This window comes from Taeniopygia guttata, chromosome 1, assembly GCF_048771995.1.
Source record: "Taeniopygia guttata chromosome 1, bTaeGut7.mat, whole genome shotgun sequence".
In the NCBI taxonomy this organism is placed as follows: Eukaryota; Metazoa; Chordata; class Aves; order Passeriformes; family Estrildidae; genus Taeniopygia; species Taeniopygia guttata.
The window spans coordinates 113,802,965-113,824,586 of record NC_133024.1 but is presented as its reverse complement, the minus strand read 5'-3'; the positions used below and the strand labels follow the sequence as shown (position 1 = coordinate 113,824,586).

General features: G+C 42.6%; 2 protein-coding genes across 9 annotated transcripts; one reads left to right on the top strand and one right to left on the bottom strand.

Moving 5' to 3' along the window:
* Positions 1–555: 555 nt before the first annotated feature.
* Positions 556–13,528, bottom strand: SETD4 (SET domain containing 4). Of its 8 annotated transcripts, XM_002188590.7 has the most exons (11): positions 13,458–13,528; positions 12,513–12,615; positions 11,978–12,073; positions 11,492–11,529; positions 11,173–11,261; positions 9,589–10,018; positions 8,556–8,730; positions 7,990–8,071; positions 7,656–7,736; positions 6,431–6,554; positions 5,394–5,663 (listed from the first exon to the last, which is right to left on the bottom strand). In XM_002188590.7, the coding sequence occupies exons 2-11, from the start codon at positions 12,580–12,582 to the stop codon at positions 5,529–5,531; spliced, it is 1,320 nt and encodes a 439-aa protein (XP_002188626.5). In that variant the 5' UTR covers positions 12,583–12,615; positions 13,458–13,528; the 3' UTR covers positions 5,394–5,528. The 8 variants fall into 8 exon arrangements, with proteins under 8 accessions (XP_030140272.4, XP_072792081.1, XP_030140279.4 ...); XM_030284412.4 differs by lacking the exons at positions 5,394–5,663; positions 13,458–13,528 and adding an exon at positions 556–755 and having other exon boundaries at positions 12,513–12,716; XM_072935980.1 differs by lacking the exons at positions 5,394–5,663; positions 13,458–13,528 and adding an exon at positions 1,641–2,421 and having other exon boundaries at positions 12,513–12,716.
* Positions 13,524–19,962, top strand: LOC100222525 (carbonyl reductase [NADPH] 1). Its single transcript, XM_002187549.6, has 4 exons — positions 13,524–13,665; positions 14,645–14,949; positions 18,115–18,222; positions 19,024–19,962. The coding sequence occupies exons 2-4, from the start codon at positions 14,664–14,666 to the stop codon at positions 19,458–19,460; spliced, it is 831 nt and encodes a 276-aa protein (XP_002187585.2). The 5' UTR covers positions 13,524–13,665; positions 14,645–14,663; the 3' UTR covers positions 19,461–19,962.
* Positions 19,963–21,622: the final 1,660 nt, after the last annotated feature.

Sequence of the window (21,622 nt, the reverse complement as noted above, 5' to 3'; positions counted from 1 at the left end):
CAGTGCAGACAACAGCTTTGAGATTTTCCATCCAGACGGCCTCAAAAAGCGCCTCCAGCGCTTGCCAATTACTCCTGACAAAGACCATTTGGTAGTGAGTGATGTTTTAAGTGAAATAAAGCAGTGGAGAAAACTGAACATGATGAAAGGGTTCTTTTCCTCGCTCTGAAGTGACTGGAAGTTCTGTACTCACAGGGTTGGGCTCGCGCTTCCTGCCGGTGACAAATCCCGCGGGACGCGAGCGGGGAGGTGAAGTTTGTTTGACAAGAATTGGAAAGGAACTGGTTTTCATGTTCTGTTAAGCAGCCAGAGAGTTTCTGGGTTATAAACAAAGTGGGAGTTGCTGGGACTTCTGTTCCACATCATTCCTCAGCAATTTCAGGGCGTTAATGGAGGGAATGATTCCCCAGTGCTGAAGTGGGCAGAGGGCAAAAGGGGCTGGAGCTTTCTGCCACCAGCATTTGATTTACGAATCAGCTGCGACCACTAAGAACCAGGATATTGCGTGTTTTTAAATTATTTATTAATCATGGAGAGCTTCAAGACAGGTAAAAATAACTCAGGCCCTCCAACTGTGTTTAAAGAATGATTGAAGTAACTCACTGTTAGTTCTCTCTTGACTTTTCTCCTTTTAGACAGAGCATTTGGGTCCATTTAGCTGCACATTTTTATCTCAGCTGTCAGGAGTGTTTGTCTCAGTCCTGTGTCCTCTTTGCTGTCTGCTGGGCCCACAAAGCATCACAACTCTGCTGCCCCTAGAACACCAAATTAGCAGAAATTTGTCTCTTCCTCCCAAGGGGAGCAGCATCTTTTTGTAAGTAACACAACCCAACAGCAGCAGCTGCTTTGTGAATTATCCAAGGAACGCTCCCGTTTCCCCCTCCTTGACACTCAACAGTCGCATTTTGTTGTTGACTTAGATCCAAATCTTGAACCAGTGGGGAAGCTCCAGAGAATTTGGGTGCATTAAGAACATTTTTCACGCTGTTTCATTTTGCAGGGGTCTAGGGTTCCTTTTTTTCACAATTCTCTGCCCATTTTCTCTAACCAAAACATTTTATTTGGAAATTAGGAATGTTTAACCATTCCGTTTTTTCAGTGCAGTTTCTCTCTTCCTTTTTTTTTCTTGCTCTCCACAACTCCCTGACTGATTTTTCCAGTGGAGGGTGTTCCTGCCCTTGCCAGGAGTGGAACTGGATGGGCTTCAAGGCTCCTTCCAACTCAAAAAATTCTGGAATTCTGGGACACACTGATACAACAGAAACCTGGAATGGGAAATGAGAGATTTCCCACCTGGGATCTGTGTCCATATCCACCTGTGCAAGGAGCAGTGACACACCCAGGTGGACCAGTACAACCAAAAGGCTCCAGCATTGCCAAAAAATGCCAAAAGGTCCCTCATTATCCCTCTCCAACATCCTCTGCAGGCCAGACCAGCCCCACCAAGCATCTCTGTCCTTGCAGAGCTCATCTCGTGAGAAGAACATCCAAATTCCCTGAGATTCCATCCCTGGGACACCCAAATTCCCCAAAATTCCATCCCTGTCCATGGAGAGATTATTTCATAGGAAGGACACACAAATTCCCTGAAATTCTGTTGTACTGAGCCTTTTTCTGACCCAGAGATGGGGTAACTGAGAGGCATTTTAAGAACTTTTATTTTATTTTCAGTCTCCTGAGAAGGGTGAAACAATACAGATGTTATCATTCATGCCATCACAATCAGAAGCCAACTATTTATTAATTACAATACACTATAAGTTTATTCTTTATTGATTGTTGTGTACAGTGAAGTACACAAGGCACTATTACTAATATTGTCACTATAATAATTAATGTATATAAAAATAATTATTATATTATATTATAATTGTATATAATAAATAAAATAATATTATATTATCGTATTACTAATGCTATTACTAATACTATTACTGATACTATACTAATACTAATTACTAATGCTATTACTAATATTGTCATTATAATAATGTATATAAACTTAATTATGGTATTATAATTATAGATAATTAATATAATAATATTATATTTAATTCATTATATCAACTTTAAATAAATTTATATAAACTTACGTTTTAACACACTATACTTATTGGAATAAACTTATTTTGTATACACACTATATGAACCTTGCATACACACTATATTAAACTTCAAATGTTTCAGTCTGCTCCATCCAAGGAAATTATTGAGAGGGATCTGTGCCAAAGATCCATCAGGCCCCTAATTCTGAAGGAATAAAACACAGGAACAGACATTTCTCCACTGCAATCCCACAAATTAAACCATCAGAGTGGAATTCATGGAATCATTAAGTTTGGAAAAAACCTTCAAGATCGTCCAGGCAATGATTTGAACTCTGTCTTGGGTGACAGTTCCAAGAGGAATACCATGAAGAAACTTGTGAGAGGAACAACAAAGTGAATTTCCAATAAAACTAAGATAAAAGACCACAAACCTTCATGTTTCACTTCAGAGCAGAAAGAAAATTACATTTTGAACTATTTATCTAAATACAGTTCTGGTGTACCACTGAAGACAATGCTTTTAATTGTTAAAAATATAATACAGTAAATAGGATAATAACTGGATGTGGATCTACTGTAATTCCTAATTTCTCTGCAGTACAGCTGCATCATCTAGTGGACAGCACAGAGATTGCATTGGTTTTACCTTTTGTACAATTGTTTTGGGATTGATTATCTTTGTATTTCCCCTGAATACCCTTCACTGCACTGCTTTCTAAACCTGAATTCTGGGATTATAGATATCCACTAGAACATACAGTGAAATGAGCTGGAAATGTAAGTTCTAATTTCCATTTCTGGAATGGTTTGGGTTGGGAGGGACATTACAAATTATTTCAACACCTGCCAGGTTACTCCCAGTCCCATCCAGCCTGGCCTGGGACACTTCCAGGGATCCAGGGGCAGCCACAGCTTCTCTGAGAAACCTGATCCTGTTACTGTTTAAAGAAATCCATAAAGTTTTTTGGGGGGGATATTTCCCAGTGTCCCAGAGAACATGAAATCCATCGCTCGAATCACTGACTGCAAACAAACATTTCAAATTCTGACCAAGTGTGGCACTTTTTGGACAAAAAACAATTTTTTTAGAAGCTCTTTCTTTGGGAATGTCATCTTGGCAGTGCTTTCATAGCTTATTTAAAAGCTTTAATTATCAGGCTGTGAAGTTGATACTCCCTTATCTTGTCCCAAGCCAGACAGGCCTGAGGGCACTGGGCAGTGATGGATGAGCTCCACACATTACAGGAGAAAACTCTCACTGGAGCCACTTTCTGCAGGAGATCAAAGGAAATCCATGTTTTATTGACATAAACTGACAGGGCAAAGATTTTGTCAGGAGGTTTCATGTTTATAATATTTCAGTGACTTCAGTGACTGCACTAAATCAACACCTATCTTAAAAAATAAAAAAAAAAACAAGTGTGCCATTTCTACCTCGTGCTCTTTCCACATGAAATCTGGTGGCTCTTATTACCTAAACAAACCCAGGGTGTCTTTGCTGCAGCCACAGAGTGAATTCCCACTTCAGCTCTCCTTGAATCCCATAATCACCAAGGTGGGCAGAGCCCTCCAGGATCACCCAGTGCCACCCCAGCCCCACCAGCATCACCCAAACCCTGTCCCCAAACTCCTCTGGGACAATTCCAGTAACTCCAAACCCCCCTGGGCAGCTCATCCCAAGGCCTGACCACTCTGCCAGGGAAATTCTTTTTCCTAATATCCAATTTCCTCTCCTCCTTTCCCTGCCCCTCCTGTCAGGAGTTGTGGGGAGCAGTGAGGTCCCCCCTGAGCCTCCTTTTCTCCAGGATGAGCCCCCTCAGTTCAGCTGCTCCCCCCAGGATTTGTTTTCCAGCCCTTTTCCCAGTTTTTTTTTTCCCTCTGGCCAAGCTCCAACCCCTCAATGTCATTTTTTGGGTAACACTGCACAAACTGGGAGAGAATCCAACTCCCTGCCCTGCTCTGGCCCAGGTTTGTATCACTCCTGGGCAGAAGCTCAGTTTATTCACTGTTGCTCAGATTTGCAGGTTGAATCTGAAGGGAAATTTATACCAAGAGGGAAATCAAGCTTTTTTTTCTTTTTTTTTTCCAGTCAGATCCCAGCTCAATCCTTTCTCAAGGAACAAAGAGCCAGAATGAAATGCTAACAGCACATCACTGAGGAGACGCTGTTTGCAGCTCAAAGTAGAGGCTGAGAGGGAGAATTTTCACTCTCAAATCTTGATTTAATCTGTAAAACTATAGACAACAGGGCTGCTGCTTCCTCAGGCACCTCAGCTCTCAGCCCTGTCTTGCACATAGTTTAGGCTGAATCAAAAAAGTTTAAGCTGAAATTTAAATTTAAGGTGTATTTTAATGCATACACATAAATTGCTGTGCTCTGCCTTCTTTCCTGCCCTCCCTGGAGGGTCTGTAGGGGTTCCAGGAGTAGAGCTCATATCCAAAACACCTGGAATAAATGTGGAACAAAAGCAAATCAACTTCTGTCAAACTCTATTCACCTCGCCAGACACATTGTACAGGAGCTGTTCTTAAAATAACCATCCTCAGGAAAAAAAACAAAAACACAGAAATGAACCAGCCAAACATCCTTATCTCCTTTAACTCTGGCACCATTTTGTGATAAAATGGTAAAATTAGAAACACAGCTGGTGTTAGAGAAAGAAAAGGGGTTTATTAAAGGAAGGTCAAACAGTCAGAGGGGCAGGACTGAGGCAGGCACAGGAGGACCAGGAGAACAGCAGAACAGCATTCCCAAATCCAAAGGAATCTCTGGAGGCACTTCAGAGCCAGAAAATCCCAAAATCCTTAAGGCTGGAAAAGACTTTAAGCTCAAAGTCCAACCATCAACCCACGGTCACCATCAAACCAAGTGCTCAAGTGCCACATCCACGATTTTGGGCACTCCCAGGGATGGGTGACTCTTCCCGGGGTATCCTGTTCCAATGTTTTACAACCCTCTCCATGAAAAAAAATTCCTGATATCAAATCTAAACTGATCAGGGCTTAATGAGACTGATTAGAGTGTAAAATATGGTGGCAAGTAACCTAAAAACATAATTTAGGCAAATCTGAAGGTAAATTCACCTCAAGGATGTAAGAAATGGGAGTTCCAGCTCCAGAAAGGATTTTAGAAAAATAAAACAGAAAGTCTGGTAGAAAATGAAGTAATATATTTATAAAAATAAGCACTTTTTAAAATCACATCATGGATAATAATCACAAGAGAATCCCAATTCCAAATGAAGTTTCTGCAGCTTAAATAAGGGTCCTGCCCTGAAATGCCCTTTTAAAAAATTCTCTTTTCTCCAAACCAAGGAGCTCGAGCTCTCCACTTCAGCAGAACCTTTTGTGTGAAGGTCAGAAAGGAACAAAATTATCCTGATGAATTTTTAAATTATTCTTTGCTGCTCAGGTCCATTAAAAGAGTATTAATCTGGCAATAATCCCTGAACAATTACAGCTGTCACAGCTCCAGGGGGCTCAAGTTGTTCCTAAATTCAAGTTGCAAAGAATCTCAGCTGATTTCTGAAGGATCTTGAGGTCTTCTGAGCGCAGCATTTCCACCAAAGCCAGGTGGGTTTTGAGGTTCTCTTTGTCCCTTTTCAACTGGGAAATCTGGAGTTGAGATAAATGGGACGAAATTATTCAAAATTTTGATTATTTAATAGGACCTGATGAGAAAATTTGTGGAAATCTGTAAGGATTTTATTGATTATGTTAAAATAGTGGGTTTTTTTAATTCCACAAGAGAAACTTTAGTAGTAATGAAATGTGGATGAAAAATTAAATTGTATAATTCTAATAAAGATTTGTAGGGAATGGGTATGTTTATTTATAGTGCTGTGGATGTATGTTGGGACTTACTGTTCTTTAATGGATATTTGTATTTCTGAGAACTCTTGATTTTTTTTTTTATTACTTTTCCTAATTTTTCTATGTATAGAATTTTACAATAGGTTAATGTATATTTATTTTGTTGATTTTATATTACACTTATAGCTAGTTACACTTGTACTTAGTTTTTGTTAGAAAGTATAGAAAGAACTTTTGGGTCACTTTGCCTTGTCTGTTTCAAAGTTTGAGGAGTTTTTTTTTATCTTTTATCTTTTAGTGTGGAAATTTGCATTTTTTTTTCTTTAGTTGGGGTAGTTTTTTTAGGGCTGTAGTCACTAAACTAAACAACATATTTAACAAGCTCAAAGTAGCACATTTTATCTAAATCTGAATAGATTTCTACTCTATTAAATTTTCACTCTATCTCAGTAAAAAGGAAAAAAAAAAAAAAAAAGAGGGAAAGGGAAAAGTCATCAAAATTCTCACCCAAAAAATGACATTGTTCTGACAGAGAAAGGAATCTGAGCTCCCTTGTTTTTCCAGCTTACCTGGAGAAGGACATGCTGGGTCTCCTCTATTAAAAACTGACAGATTTTTGCTGCTGTACCCAAAGCCTGCTGTTCATTCCTGGCTGAAGTGACATCACCAAGCAGGATCCTCCTCCAGCAGGCACTGGAACACAAATGGTTGAAGAATACAGAATTATTTGCTGCACTCCCCAGCTGGATGCCAAACGTGGCTCTGCTGCCCTGGCCCTCACCTGGGCTCATAACCCACCCCAGGGATTTATTTTTAGTTCTCAGATCAATTTACTCCACTCAGCAATGGATCTTCAAAGCACAAACAACTCTGAACAAGCCTTTTCTCATTAATTTATTCCCTCAATTCATTTATCCCAAGCAAAGTGCAGGTAATCATTTTCCACCCCTGATGTTTCAGGCAGATTTGCCATTTGGAATAAATGCTCCAAGTGCACTGAAAATCCCTGGAGATGAATTTCAGCAACTTCCTTGGCCCTGGAATTTCAGCCTGTGGAACACATGACTCAAGGAAATCAAGCCAGGTTAAGAGCATTTAAAATTTCATCAAATCAACAGGAAAAAGGCTTGGAACCTGAACCTTGAGGGAATATTTGGGGCTTGAAATAGAAAGGGAAAATGATAAAAGAAAAAAAATCACCAAAGCAGCAATAGGGGAGTGAGTTTACAGTCAGTGCTGTTCTCTGCCTTTCTTCTTTTCACTTCTCACATTGGGTCAACAAAACAGACACAGGAGATCCAAAATTTGTCCCAGTGTGTCACTCACAGCCAGCAGAGAGCAAAGAGTGAGGGGAAACACAAAATATTGAAAGGGCTGGAAAACAAATCCTGTGAGGAGCAGCTGAGGGAGCTGGGGGAGCTCAGCCTGGAGAAAAGGAGGCTCAGGGAGGGGGCCTCACTACTCCCCACAACTCCTGACAGGAGGAGCAGGGAAGGGGGAGAGGAAATGGCCTCAAATGGCACCAGGGGAGGCTCAGGTTGGAGATTAGGAAAGAAAATTTCCCTGGCAGAGTGGTCAGGCCTCGGGATGAGCTGCCCAGGGAGCTTTGGAGTCACTGGAATTGTCCCAGAGGAGTCTGGATGTGGCCTTGGGGACAGGGTTTGGGTGATGCTGGTGGGGCTGGGGTGGCACTGGGTGATCCTGAGGGGCTCTTCCCACCTTGGTGATTCCATGCAATCAAAGCAAAGGCACCTGCACATCCACCAAATGGATCTCCAGGGTGCTCCAACTCACAATTCATCAGCTGCCAGACTCAGCACCTTGAGGGCTGTGAGGAGTCTCCAGGATGGTCCCTCCCAGCCAAAGGTCAGGTTCCTACAAAGCCAAAGGGATGAGATGAAGTTCAGCTGAGCTTTAGAGTGAGTTTTCTTCTTGAGACACATCAGCCATGCAAGATCTCCAGCTTTGATACTGGTGTTTACAACTTCTCCATCACTCCCAAGCAGCAAGTTTGCTAAAAAATAAGTAATTATATTATTTTGCTGGATTTTGATACTAGAAGCAAAATCTGACTCCCAGAAAAACTTAATAAAATCTCACCAGAAAAAGAAAAACTACAGAAACTTACTCTAGGAAATCATGATCCTTTAGAATGGAAACTTTGGCCTCTCTCTGCTTGTCCAGTGGTGAGAAATATTTGAGGAGAGTATCTGCAAAAAGTACAGTTTAAATATTTTAATAAATTGTATGTAAAGAGAAACCACAGTCATCAATTCTGAAAAAAGATCTCAACCATATTTTTAATGTAGGACTAAGATCAAAACCTGTTAAATTTTGGTGAACTTTTCAGAACTCTCAAAAGCTATCAGCACTCTCCAGGATTGTGTCCTTGTAACAGAAATTCTGACTCAAATTTAAGTTATGAAACACTCCAAGGAAGTTCAGTTTGTGGAGTCTGAATTTCAATCCTCAATGGTGCAAACTAAGACATCCAGCTGGAATCTCTACACAGATGTTGTTAATAATCACAATTTTTAAAAATAAAAATATAACAGAAACTATTTTTAATTAAGAAAAAAAAAACATTAATATTTATGCAAAGAGATATCAAACCCTTTTTCACTCCTTGAGAATTTACACACTCAGTTCTCAGTTTTTGTGCCTTTCAATGCTCAGACAATCCATAAATCCAACCTGTTGAGACATAAACACTGCTGTGAGGGTTGTCCGTGGCAACAAATCCATATTCCAGCAGCAGCCTCTGATTATCATGAGGTCCATAGCAGATCAAAACTTCCTGGTATTTTTTGCATTGTGAATCTGTCCAAATTTCATAGCTCCTTGTCTGCTCATTAAACCCAGCCTTGACCTTCAGGGAGTGAAAAATAAAAGGTTTTTACCCTTGGTAGGGTGAAAAAGGAAACAAATCTTTAAATTTTGAAACCCCAGAGGACTGAAATTCTTGTTCAATTGTGGGGACTTCTTGGAGAGACCCCAGATCTGCAAACAGAGATGGTTCCATGCAGGGTTGGCCTCTCCTGTGCTGCCCCAGCTCAGAGGTGGCACCCAGAGCCTGACAGAAGGTGAAAATTCCCTCTGCACTCCCCTCAGGCTGCTCTGAGGCTTCAGCCAGGGACCATGGAATTTGTGTCAGGACAAGGAATTTGTCTTGCTTTTAGGAGCAAATCAAGGGGATGTTTTTATAAGTGGCTCTTCCCAAAACCAGTTTTGGATGCAAATCACCCCCAGCCACTGTAGGGTCTCCTGCATCAACTGAAATATTTAAATTATAGAATCACTGAATGTTTGGGTTGGGAGGGACTTTAAACATCTCATCCCACTCCTGCCATGGCAGGAAACCTCCCACTGTCCCAGGCTGCTCCAGCCCCAGTGTCCAACCTGGCCTTGGGCACTGCCAGGGATCCAGGGGAATCTGGGAATTCCATCCCAGCCCCTGCCCCTGGACAGGACTCCCAGGACAGGACAGGGACCCCTGCCAGGACAGGATTTTTTCCCAACATCCCACCTAACCCTGCCCTCTGGCAGTGGGAAGCCATTCCCTGTGTCCTGGAACTGCAGTTCCTGAGGATCTGAGCCATTTCTCCCCCCTGTGAGATCTCTCCCTGCCCTCCCCACACTTATCATCCACCACAGAAATGCAGCTGGCATTGACAGAGAGAACTTTATAAAAATAAAGGAATTTACTGATCTATTTTGAGCTTCTTACCTGAACATTTGGGCTGTGGTTTAGCAAATCTAAATATGGTGCCAGTGCATAAACATCTGGCTCCAGGGAGAAACACTCCCTGTGTGGGTGTTTCATGTAGATTGTCCTGGTGTTTACAGTGCACCAAGCCCACTGCAAAGCACTGAAATTAAAAATGTTTCCTGTGTCCTCAGCAAATAAAGGCTGCAAGGAAGAGAAGAAAGCTCTGGAAGATTGGAACAGCTCTTGGATCAGCATTTTTTGCTCCTGAGCCTTCTTTTGTAAGGGTTTTGGGAGAAGATTTATTACATCGGGTTCCAAACAAGCAGGGCAAGTGTAAGCCTTGGGGAGAACATCCAGGTAGGGTTTCCATGGAGATTTCTGCCCAGCGTGTTTCTCTGCTATCAAAAACGTGCACAGTGCCAGCAAAGGAGACACGGGGGGCTTCCATCTGTTGGAAAAGCAAAATAAAATAAAAGCAAAAATAAATTTTAAAAATTAAAATAATAAAAAATAAAAATAAAAAAGATAAAATTAAATAAAATATGAAATTAAAATTAAAATTAAAAATTTAAAAATATAAATAAAAATTAAAATTAAAAATTTAAAATTAAAATTAAAAATAAAAGTTAAAAAATAAATAGAAATAAAAATAAATATAAAAATAAAATTATTTAAAAATAAAAATTCAAAATTTTAAAAATATAAATAAGAATAAAAATTAAAACAATTAAAATTAAATTAAAATTAAAAATAAAACTAATTTTTAAATTAGAAATAAAAATAACTATAAAAATAAAATAACAGAAATAAAAAATAAATAAAATAAAAATAAAAACAAAATAAAAATTTAAATAAAAATTTAAAAATAAATAGAAATAAAAATTAAATTTAAAAAATAAATAGAAATAAAAATAAATTTAAAAGTAAAATAATTAAAAATAAAAATTAGAATAATTTAAAAATATATAATTAAATAATAAAACTAAAACTAAAATAGACATAAAAAATAAAAATTAAAAATACCAATGCAGCAGACCCGCAGAGGTGAGATGGGAAAAGAGCACAGCAGTGTTTCACCTCTCTCAGACCTCTCTGGAAGTTATAAATTGCTTCTATTTAAAACTTCTTTGTAGTTCATCTCCAAGTCCTTTGGCTGATTTCAAAGGGGCAATAAAAGCTGGTTTTAATTACAATTTCAGGTTCACCCTTGGGTTGGGTTTTTTAGGATACACAAATATTCAATGCACAGCATGGGGCTTTGCTCCAAATTTTCTAAATTTCCAATTTGTTCCTAATTTTCTCAAAGGCCCTGGCTTTGCAGGTCAGTTTTATCTTCCTTCTATTGAAGCTGACTCCCAAATTCCCAAAAAAAGAAATTTCTAATTGGCATTTAGGGCCAAGCAGGCTGTGACACAGCTCCAGCTCTGCCAAGCTAAAAGGGGATGTTCACTATTAAAACTTTTCCCTGTCTGAGCATTCCAGATCCCTGAAATGCTGGCACCACTCAGAATATTCAGTTTAAAGCTCCACCACCCCTTCAGAAGACTTATTACTGCTGAAAAAAAACCCATTAAAAAATAAAAAAGCCCCCATGTCACTTACTTCTCAATGTGTCCTCCCAAGCAGCTGCTGAGGACAGTGCCAGTGGTGAGCAAACACTTCTCAGGCAATGAAATAATCAGATCTCCTGCCTTTGAGAGAGGAGGGGAAAAATTACACACAAAACCAGTAAAAATCAAGTGTAAAGACTCATTTAATTACTGTGGGGACTGGTGGTTTCACATTATGGCTGCAACAGTCTAAAAGTCAGAAATTACAATCACAATGGATTTCTGAGCTTTGCTTGTTGCAAAAATCATTAAATGTCAAAAAAAACTGAAAAGCTGCATTAGAAATTCAGAAATTAGAAAACATCACTCACCTGAAGTGTTTTTGTTGTCATCAATCCTCTTCCTGTCTCTGAAGAAGGAACAAAGTGCAAATATTTCTAGTCAAAATATTTTTCTCTGATCCATTCTATTATTTCTGCTCTGTCTCTAATACTACAAAATGTTTAAAATATCACCTACAAAAAGATTTAAAAATATAAGTATAAATCTTTACTGTAAAGACTGCTAAGTGAACCTCAGCTCTCTGCTGAACTTGCTTGGGGATAAAAAGATAAACAAGTTATAACAAGGTTAAATTCCCAAAACTGTGTTATTAACACTTGAAATTTTGGCTTTTTCAGGCCTCCAATATCTATTGTTTCATATTAAATTGAGATTCCAATAATCCTTGGAAGAGGATCAGTAACTGTTTTTTTTCCTGATGCCAGACGGGGGCATAATTCAAAAGGAATTGCAAGAATCTAAAATTCTTAGAAGACTGAGAAATTTGTAACATCAAAAAATAATTAAAGCATTACCCCAGAACTCTGCTGGCCTTAAATTACTGTCTTCAAAGCCTCTCTCTTTTAGCCACTTCTTAAGTTTAATGTATTCCAGCTTGTGACTGCAGTTGACTAAAAACAGAAAAAAAAAAAATTGCTATTAAAGAGCATTCTGTTGGACAATAAAGGAAATATAAATATTTTACTGTATAGTCAGAAAAACTGTATTTTGGACATTTTAAAGCATAACAGAATAGCGAGAAGGAATTGAACTAAATAAATTTGGGGTCTCTGGTCACTGGGAAGTCTCAGAAATGTGTGAGTTATTCAGCATGTCCAAGGAATTTTAGAATAATTTAATATTTGCCATTAGGCAGAAAAGTGAGCTCATAAAATTCATCATGCTCTGGTTGGGACTGTAAACTAACGCTCAGATATTTGCCTATAAAAAAAGATAACATTCATGAATGTAATTTTCCAAGCACAAAGGCTTCTGAAAACATAAACAATAAAATGACACCTTGAGGAACAATTGGTTATTTTATAATTTAACTTCCAGGCATGATAATACCTCCATCCATAAAACTCTTCAAGTGTTTTCTTCTTCTGTTTCGACCCGTCCGACCTCTGCTCTTCTTCATATTAAGCAACAGATTTTGCCTTTTTTAGACAACCTGAATTTAAAATAAAGTTTAAAATAACTGATTTAGAAACATTTAAAGTCCAATTTATTACCATGAGCATGGGCAGGCCCTGGCACAGGGTGCCCAGAGCAGCTGTGGCTGCCCCTGGATCCCTGGCAGTGCCCAAGGCCAGGCTGGACACTGGGGCTGGAGCAGCCTGGGACAGTGGAAGGTGTCCCTGCCCATGGGATGGGATGATATTTCACAGATTTATGAATATCCTAAGCTGGGAAAGATCCACAAGGATCCCCCAGTGCCGGCCCTGCCCTGCCCAGACCCCCAAAAATCCCACCCTGTCCATCCCTGGCAGCGCTGCCCAAAGGCTCCTGCAGCTCTGGCAGCCTCGGGGCCGTGCCCATTCCCTGGGCAGTGCCAGCACCCTCTGGGGGAAGAATCTTTCCCTAATCTCCTTCTTTTTGCCAAAACTGCACTGAAATGAAGCTCAAATCGCAGCTTTTCCCTGCCAGGGGGGAGGGCCTCAGGAGCCGGGATCCCCCACAGGCGCTCGGGCTCCTCCAGAGGCCGGCCCTCCATCCCATCCCATTTGGGTTGAAAAGGCCTCAGAGATGACCAAGTCCAAATCCCATCCCCTATCATCCCATCCCAGAACTGGGAATCCTGTGCTAACCCCCATTCACCGCTCGGCACAAACCCCCAGGACAGGAGGAACTAAAGCGGCCCCGGCAGCGCTGCGAGAGCGGGAACGTCCTGAGGGACCCGCCCGTGCCCCGCGCACTCCGCTGGAAACCACCACCGCATCCTCCCCTGCAGGCCACACTGTGATTCCCGAGTCTCTCCCGGGCTGGAATTGCTGCTCAGAGTCCCAAACCCACCTGCTGAGGGGATCCAAGGACCGACATTCCCTCGCGGTCCTTCTCCCCGCCCGCTCTCCCGCCCCTGAGGCGGGGCTGCCCCGCCATCTTAGGGGCGTCCCCATCTCCCTTCGCCGCTGTGTACGAGTGGCTTTTTTTTGTGTATAACGCGTTTTGTCCTCGCTGTGCGGAGCTGAGGGACGAGGGAGAGGTGCCCGCCGTGCTGCAGGTGGGTGCTGCGGTGCTGGGTGTCCCCCAGGACCCTTCACCCCCGAGGGTGTCGGGGTTCATGGCGGTTCCCTCCCGTGAGGGGACGAGAGAAGGGGAAGAGAGGGAGACTCGCGGTGAGGTGGAAAAGGTGCTCCTGGCCCCGGGACGCCGCTCTGGAGATTCTTGGAGTGGAATAATGCCAAAAGAGGGGCAAACTCAGCGTTTAAACTTGCTTTTATGAGGGAAATGCAGCTTCCTTGAATGCACTGTATCGGTTAGAAAAGCAGCAAGCAGGTTTTCGGATGGTGTGTTACACAACCAGCCATTGTAGGCAGCCTGTTCTCTACTGTTTTCCCCCGAAAAGGCTGTAATTACTCCTGCCTGGCCCTGGAAGATAGAGCTACCCCATCCTTTTTTTATAGTGTTTTGGACTTTAAAGATCATCCACTTGCAACCCTTGCCATGGACAAGAATACCTTGCACTAAACCAGCTTGCTCAGGTTTTGATCCTGAAGTTTTCGCTGAACTAATTCAATATTCCCAAAAGATGGAAAGGCTTCCTGTGAGCTATTAGTGCAGAAGAGCTTACTCCTACAAAAAGTTAATTTAGTATTAAAGATTAATCACTGGTATTTTTTAGTAGAGACGTTTCTTTCTTCTTTTTACCCATCACGGGTTGGCCTTTCTTCAGAACACGAGAATACCTCGTGTTGCCTTAGGAATTTACACGGCTTGTACAGGAATGTAGATTCACATAATCCAAGGTGGAATTTTAAATAGTATTTTAAAGAAAAAACACTTGTCCGGGGAGGCTCCACACTGCTGGAAATATTCAAGGCCAGGTTGGATGGGGCTTGGAGCTATTGGGATAGTGGAAGGTATCCATGGCAATGAGATGATCTTTAAGGACCCTCCCAACCCAAACCATCCCACGATTCTAATTCCTTTCCAAACAGCCATTTTGTCTGTCTGAGTGAACTTTTCTTTGCTGCTGCCAGTTCCTGTTCGGAGGGGACAATGTCCAGCGTGCAGGTGGCTGTGGTGACAGGCTCCAACAAAGGGATTGGCTTGGCCATCGTGCGAGCCCTGTGCAAGCAGTTCCCAGGGGATGTGTACCTGACCTCCCGGGATCCCGGCCGTGGCCAGGCTGCCGTGGCACAGCTCCAGCAGGAAGGGCTGCACCCCCTCTTCCACCAGCTGGACATTGATGACCTGCAGAGCATCCGAGCGCTCCGGGACTTCCTGAAGGAAAAGTATGGAGGGATCAACGTGCTGGTGAACAACGCTGGCATCGCTTTCAAAGGTAGGAAGTGCTCTCTTGGGGAAGTCCTGTGTTCTGATTTCCTTATCTCTCTAAGCTTTCAGAGAAAGGTAACACACCTGAGATAGCTCAGCTACCTCAGATGGCTTAAGATTAGCAGGATGGCTTCTGAGACAGTGTTGGAAACAGAAAAGATTTATTAAAAGGCAAAATACCAAAGCTCTTTGCAGAGAAAACCCAAGCCAGGGCAAGAGGTTTTGCTGCTGCTAAAACACTTCACAAAAGAGATTGCTTCCTTTGTTCTCTTCTTTTTCTAGTTAATTACCTAGGTGGCACCTTTTGACTTCTGTCCAGTTGGGTATCCTTAGGTTTGAGGTGAAGTCCCCAAGGTCCTGTGAGGTGTCATTTAACCAAATTGAGGAGAGAAACTTCTGGATTTTTTCCTTTCTAAGGAGACAAAAGATAATTTAGTCACTCTGTCAACAGGAGGCACATTTTTGCAGATGCATCAACACTTCTGTGCCACTGCTTTTTTGCTTGGGCAAACTTCCCATCTTAAGGGTGATGTGAGACCAGTGTGCCAGGGGAGGGCTAGCTTGGACAGCAGCAGGGATTTCCCCATGGAAAGGGTGCTCAGGCTGCCCAGGGAGCTTTGGAGTGCCCATCCCTGCAGGTGTCCCCTGGATGTGGCACTGAGTGCTCTGGGCTGGGGACAAGGTGGGCATCGGGCACAGCTGGGACTCCATGGGCTGGGAGGGCATTTCCAGCTGTGACAATTCCATTATTCTGTGAACATGATTCCCTGGACGGTTGTGTTTGCACCACATGGAAATGTTGAGGCACACAGGGCAGGTGGGCTGGGTTGGGTTAATTGCCTCAGTGCCCAGGAGTTCCAGCAGGGCCATGGGAGCCCATCTCCCTTGGGAATGTCTCCCTGTGCCTCAGGGAGCTGCATTTTCTTTGTTCTCCACCCCCATGCTCTGGTCTGTGCATTATCTGCTCAGGGATTCCAGCTGATGAAAAAGCACCTTTATTGTCCCTGGCTGGGCTTTGCTATCCCGAGCTTTTTCAGGCCATTCAGTCACCTCTAAACCACTCAAATCCTGCTGTGCTGAGCAAGAATTTAACCCTTTCTGTCGGAATCTGTGGGTATTGATGATTCCAAGATTGTAGAAAGTCTCTGTCTTTCAGCCCCACTGCCAAAGCAGAAGCCATAATTCGTCTGTGCTGTTTCAAGGTTGTTTATTCTGTTTCTCTCTAACATGTTCTGCTGCCCTGCTGCAGCTCTGTCCTGCAGGGCAGCGTGTGGGGCTCTGCCCTCAGTGGGATGGTACAAACATTAAATACCACAAACTACCTGTGCTGGATTTACAATAACGTGCCAATATCTGTCACCTACGTTGGACAGTGTGTCCCCAGCCTGAACCAACAGAAAAATGCCAACACCACAGTGAAACATGGAGGGCATGAAGAAGGAGAAAAAGGACAAGGCACACCCAATTTCCTCCATCTTGTCCCCTTTGGACCCCTCATCTAGAATCCTAAAATTTTACTTTTGCACCCGTGCCACACTTAATTATTACTGATATCAAACACTCAGAGCTGGTAATTCACCCTGTAAGATTGAAAACTCTTTTCCATGGACAGAGATCACAGCCAGTGTCTCTGGGGGCTCTGTCCAGGGGGGTTCCTGACCCCTGCCAGGGTCCCAGACCTGCCAGGGCAGCCAGAGGGAAGCCCTGGATTCCCACACCTTTCTCCTCCCAGTGGGCAGAAAGGCAGGGAAAGTGAGAAAGACATAGCAGTTTCAAGGTGGAAGGATGCATTTTTGTTGTGTGTATGAAATCCAGAATCAGAATTTGCTCCAGACAGATTGTGGCTGATGGTTTTAGGGAGGAAATTTTGTCCCTGTGCCCCCTCAGGTGAGAGCCCTGAGACCTGCAGAGCTGCCCCAGCCCTGTCCCAGCCCAGGAGGAGCTGGAGCTGCTGCAGAGAGCCCAGAGGAGGCTCCAGGATGAGCAGAGGGATGGAGCAGCTCTGCTGGGAGGAAAGGCTGGCACAGCTGGGATTGTTCCCCTGCACAGGAGAAGCTTTGGGGTGGCCTAATTGGGACATTCCATGAGGGAATGGCTTCACGCTGAAAGAGAGTAGGGAACTTCTCATGGAGTGGGAGTGCAGTGATGATCTTCTGACTCTTACTCTATAGGAAAATTGCTTAAGATCAGCTTATTGGGAGGCAGCTCTTAATAGATTTGTCTGAGCTCCAGGGTGTGCTCAGGAAAGATTCCAGCAGCAGTTAAAATATCACTTCCAGATGTTTAGCCTTGACTTTCCTCAAGCTGGCAACAACTGAGTCAGCCATCACACAATTTAGGATGTGATAAAGGAGCTGTTGCTGTGAGTATCAAGCACAGAGGGTGTAATATCTGTGTTAGAAGTTATTGTCATGCTTCTCTCATAGTTTTAATTTTTGCTTCCCAGATTGGTATTTCTACCCAAGCTTATTTCTTGCCTCACCAAGTTTTTGCTGCCATCCCAGAATTTATGCTCTCCTTTCTTAGTTTAGCATTATGTGTTACTGTATCTGTCAAAGATTAGATTTGCCATTAAGCTTTGTTATTTTGGTTTTGTGCTGCGTTTGCCCAGCAAAGTCCTTAATGCAGCAAAAACTTCCTGTTTTAAATGGTGGAGCTGTGGTTGTCTTCTGGATGAGCCTCTCTGGGAAGAGTTGTCTAATAAAGCTTCTTTAACCAGGGGAGCTCAAGATGTTACCACATTCCCTGTTAGACACATGAGTGGGGTTTGGGGTGTAAGGAGATTCTCTCTCACAGGAAAGGAAGGATATGGAAGCAGGATTTGGGGTTCTGCAGGATTTTAGTTCTCTCTCTGCCATAATCCTGGCCATGGGTCATGTTCTGCCTTCGTGTGAGATTTAAATGCAAGTGAGTGATTTACAAATGAGTGTGGGTCATTAAACATGTTTTGCAATAAAAACCACATCAAATAACGACCTGTTAAAATTTCTCTTTTGAATTACCGTGGATTTAGAGACAAGGAACTGCCCAGTCTGTGATCATATGCCTGTTTCCTAACTATTAAAAACAGCAACTAAAATAAACTCTTGGGGTTTGGTAACTTCTATTCAGTGTTACAATTCTAATTTTTGGTTCTTTTTTTCCCCACTTCCTTCCTACCTCTTACGACCAGTCCATGACACCACTCCATTTGCAGTCCAAGCTGAGGTTACACTGAAGACAAACTTTTTTGGAACCAGGAATGTTTGCACGGAATTGCTGCCTCTCATGAAGCCTTATGGTAAGTGAAACATGACAAGTGGAGAAAGAGTTTTGTTTCAATTTTGGCCCTTTTCAATGGGAAATCCTGTCCAGTCTCAGGCACTGCACCAGTGTTTCAGATGCGGTGTTGTGATGTGTTTGCTGCTATAAATGAAATGTAGTCTCTCCTAATATTTGAATACATTGAGGTTTTCAAGGAAAAAAGAAGTTAACTAGATGAAAAGCAGGTTTTTATTTCCTGAGGGAGAAGGAATAAACGGAGTGTGTGAATTTTGGGGAGAGGGGAAACAGTGCCAAAGTTGCAGTTTAGTCCTCTTGTACTACAGTGAAGGATGGCTGTTTAAATAAAGTCATTAACAGCATTAATATCTGTGTCTTTTAAGATTAAATCCCCAATTTCAGCACCAGACTGACTGTGAAGTAGCAGAAAAAAGGGGAAACAGTGCAACATAATTTTGGAGATGAGTGATTTACTGATTCAGCTGACTTGTTCCTCTTACTGAAGTGCTGGGAGATACAGCCTTAAATTTGTAAATCTCCAGGTATTATTTCTACTGTAGTAAGAGTGTACCTGCTGATTGTGAAATTGTTTCCTGGAGGTTTATCTGATTTGCAGGTTCACACCTTAAATTACCTCTCATGGTACTTACTAGAAATCAGAACATTGAGTTAATCTGATTTTCCAGGAGCTCTGCAAAACAGCCCACCTAAAATAATGTACAGATATTTACCTGAGGAGTGAATCCAGAACTGGAGAGCAGCCCTACTTCAGTGTGAGCTTAAAATGGGTGAAAATAATCAGTTTTTCTTCTCTCTTCAGGTCGGGTGGTGAACGTCTCCAGCATGGTGAGCAGCTCAGCCCTGAGAGGCTGCAGCCAGGAGCTGCAGCAGAAATTCCGCAGTGACACCATCACTGAGGATGAGCTGGTGCAGCTCATGGCCAAATTCGTGGAAGACACCAAGAGAAGTGTCCATGACAAAGAGGGTTGGCCAAACACTGCCTATGGGGTGTCCAAAATCGGGGTCACCGTCTTGTCCAGGATCCAAGCGCGGCTGTTGAACGAGCAGAGGAAAGGAGACCACATCCTCCTCAACGCCTGCTGCCCTGGCTGGGTCAGGACAGACATGGCAGGTCCCAAGGCCACCAAGTCCCCAGATGAGGGGGCTGAGACCCCCGTGTATTTGGCCCTTTTGCCTTCCAGTGCTGATGCTCCTCACGGCCAATTTGTCAGTGACAAAACTGTCAAACCCTGGTGAGCTCAGGGGGCTGGGGATGGAAAGGGGGCTGAGCTCATTTTCCTGATTTCATTCCTGATTCCATCATTCCCTTTTCCCTCTCCCCTGGCATGGGTCTCATGGAGCTGGGATGAGGAAGCAGGTGCCTTATCTCTCATCACAGTAGAATTTTCCAGGATGCAGAGCTGTTCTGGAGGCTGCACAGGGTTTTCTGAAGAGGATGGGGTTGTTCTAGAGCTGCTGTGATCTGTCTAGGGGGAGATCAAGATCAGAATCACTGTTGGACAGACATTTGTTACTATCAGAACTAAACGGAATTAGGTGAAAATAAAAATAGCGCTGATCCACCATTTATAGCCAAACATAATCAGTTGGTGTTATTAATATATCAATAAATAATTACTGATTTATATTCTGGTACTAAAAACTTAGAAGGTCAGAAAATATATTTTCGTTTTCTGCAGCAGAGTTTGTGGCTGGGATTGGATACAGAGAAAATAAACTACAGACCTAACACAGCAAAGTGTTCCTCAGTTCCTTTATTGCACAGCCAGAAGTTTCCTTAATAAAATCTGAATTAAGTGCTCTCTGCATAGCAGCAGTGACAACTCTAAGTGATATGGAGAGCTGTACATTTGCTGAAATGCTGCTTATTGCCTTTCAAACTCTCAGAGTTGAAAAATTGCCTCTTCTGAGGCTGAAGGAGCTGGAAACAATTGCCCATAAAGCTGTTGTTAGTAATGACAAATCAATAATGGGCTTGTTAATTGTTAATCAGGAGTCAGGGAGTGATGCTGGCTGGCTTTGACATTGGCCTCCCCCAGAACAGCTTGGGTTGGGAAGCCTTGGAGTGGAAGGCATTGGGAATAAATATTGTGGGGGATTATTAATTGCTTATCAGCACAGAACAAAGGGCTGGTTATAAATTGGTTTTTTTAAGCATACAGGAGCATTGTTTTTGTGAGGAATTACCTCATCTGTCATGCCCCAGAGGTCCTTGAAGGGAAGGCCAAAAGTTCTCAGGGTAATTATTCTCTGGGAAGGAAAAAACCTCAGAGGTCTTGGGTTTATGGGGGAAAATAACAAAGTATTGGAACCCTGGTTTTACTGAGAATTTCAGACTTTCTGTCCTGCCAGGCACTGACCCCCAGGAGAACACTGCACTGACCTGAGGCCGTGGAGTAGCTCCCAAAATTCAATAATAAAACTGAGATTACAGGTGTGGAGTTGGAATGGAAGTGTGTGATATCACAGGGTGGGAAACTCAGAGTTGAAGGGTTTAGAATGCAGGAATAGATATAAAGCAAGGTGGAGGTTTTAGGGTGGAGGCTGCTCCTTCTCCTTCGCCTCCTTCTCCATGGGTTTGGGTGGTTTTGTGCAATTGGATAAAAAAGTCCCCATTGTGGGCACAGGTGGTTGGGCATTGGGTTAAAAGTGAAAATAATTGAGGTGTCATTTCTTAATTGGACAGTTTATCCTAAAAAGACTTTGTAATGAAAGATAATTTGCCATTTTTGTGCCTTGTTAGTAGAACCCTGCAGAACTCACAGTTTGTGAGACTGTAACATAGATGAGAAGTAATTTGAGTAAGCACAAACTATAATTTCAAGTGCCTGCAATCCCAATATGAGAAAAGATAAAAAGAAGCCAAAACCTGGCACAAAAGCTGTGAAAGTTTTGGCTGCTGCACTGGAACTCAACCCTGCTGCTGTGCCACAGAGTAAAACCAGTTTGTGTGTGCCCTTCCACTTGTGTTACTGGGATCTCAGCAAAACACAACGTGGCTCTTGGATTTAGTCAGAGCTTTAAGAGACTTAATCCTGCACTGGGGAATCCTGCCTAACTCTTCATCTCCCAAGTGCTGCCTGAGTCACTGAGCTTCCAAAGCTGTGTGTCCATCTGTGTGGCATCTCCAAACATTCCAAACACACCTTGGCAAGTCTAATTCAGATCTTCTTTGTTGGTCTGGCTTTTGTTTTAGCTTCATCCAAGTTCTAGGTTTACAAGTTTTACCAAAGATGTTAAACTCATGCTGGAGTGTTTTGCTGAGCTGTAAAACTTTGAGTAGAAGCCGGCCTGGAGAGGAGAAGGCTCTGGGGTGACCTCAGAGCAGCCTAAAGGGATGTGGGGGAGCTGGAGAGGGGCTTTCCATAGGGCCATGGAGTCAGAACAAGGGGGAATGG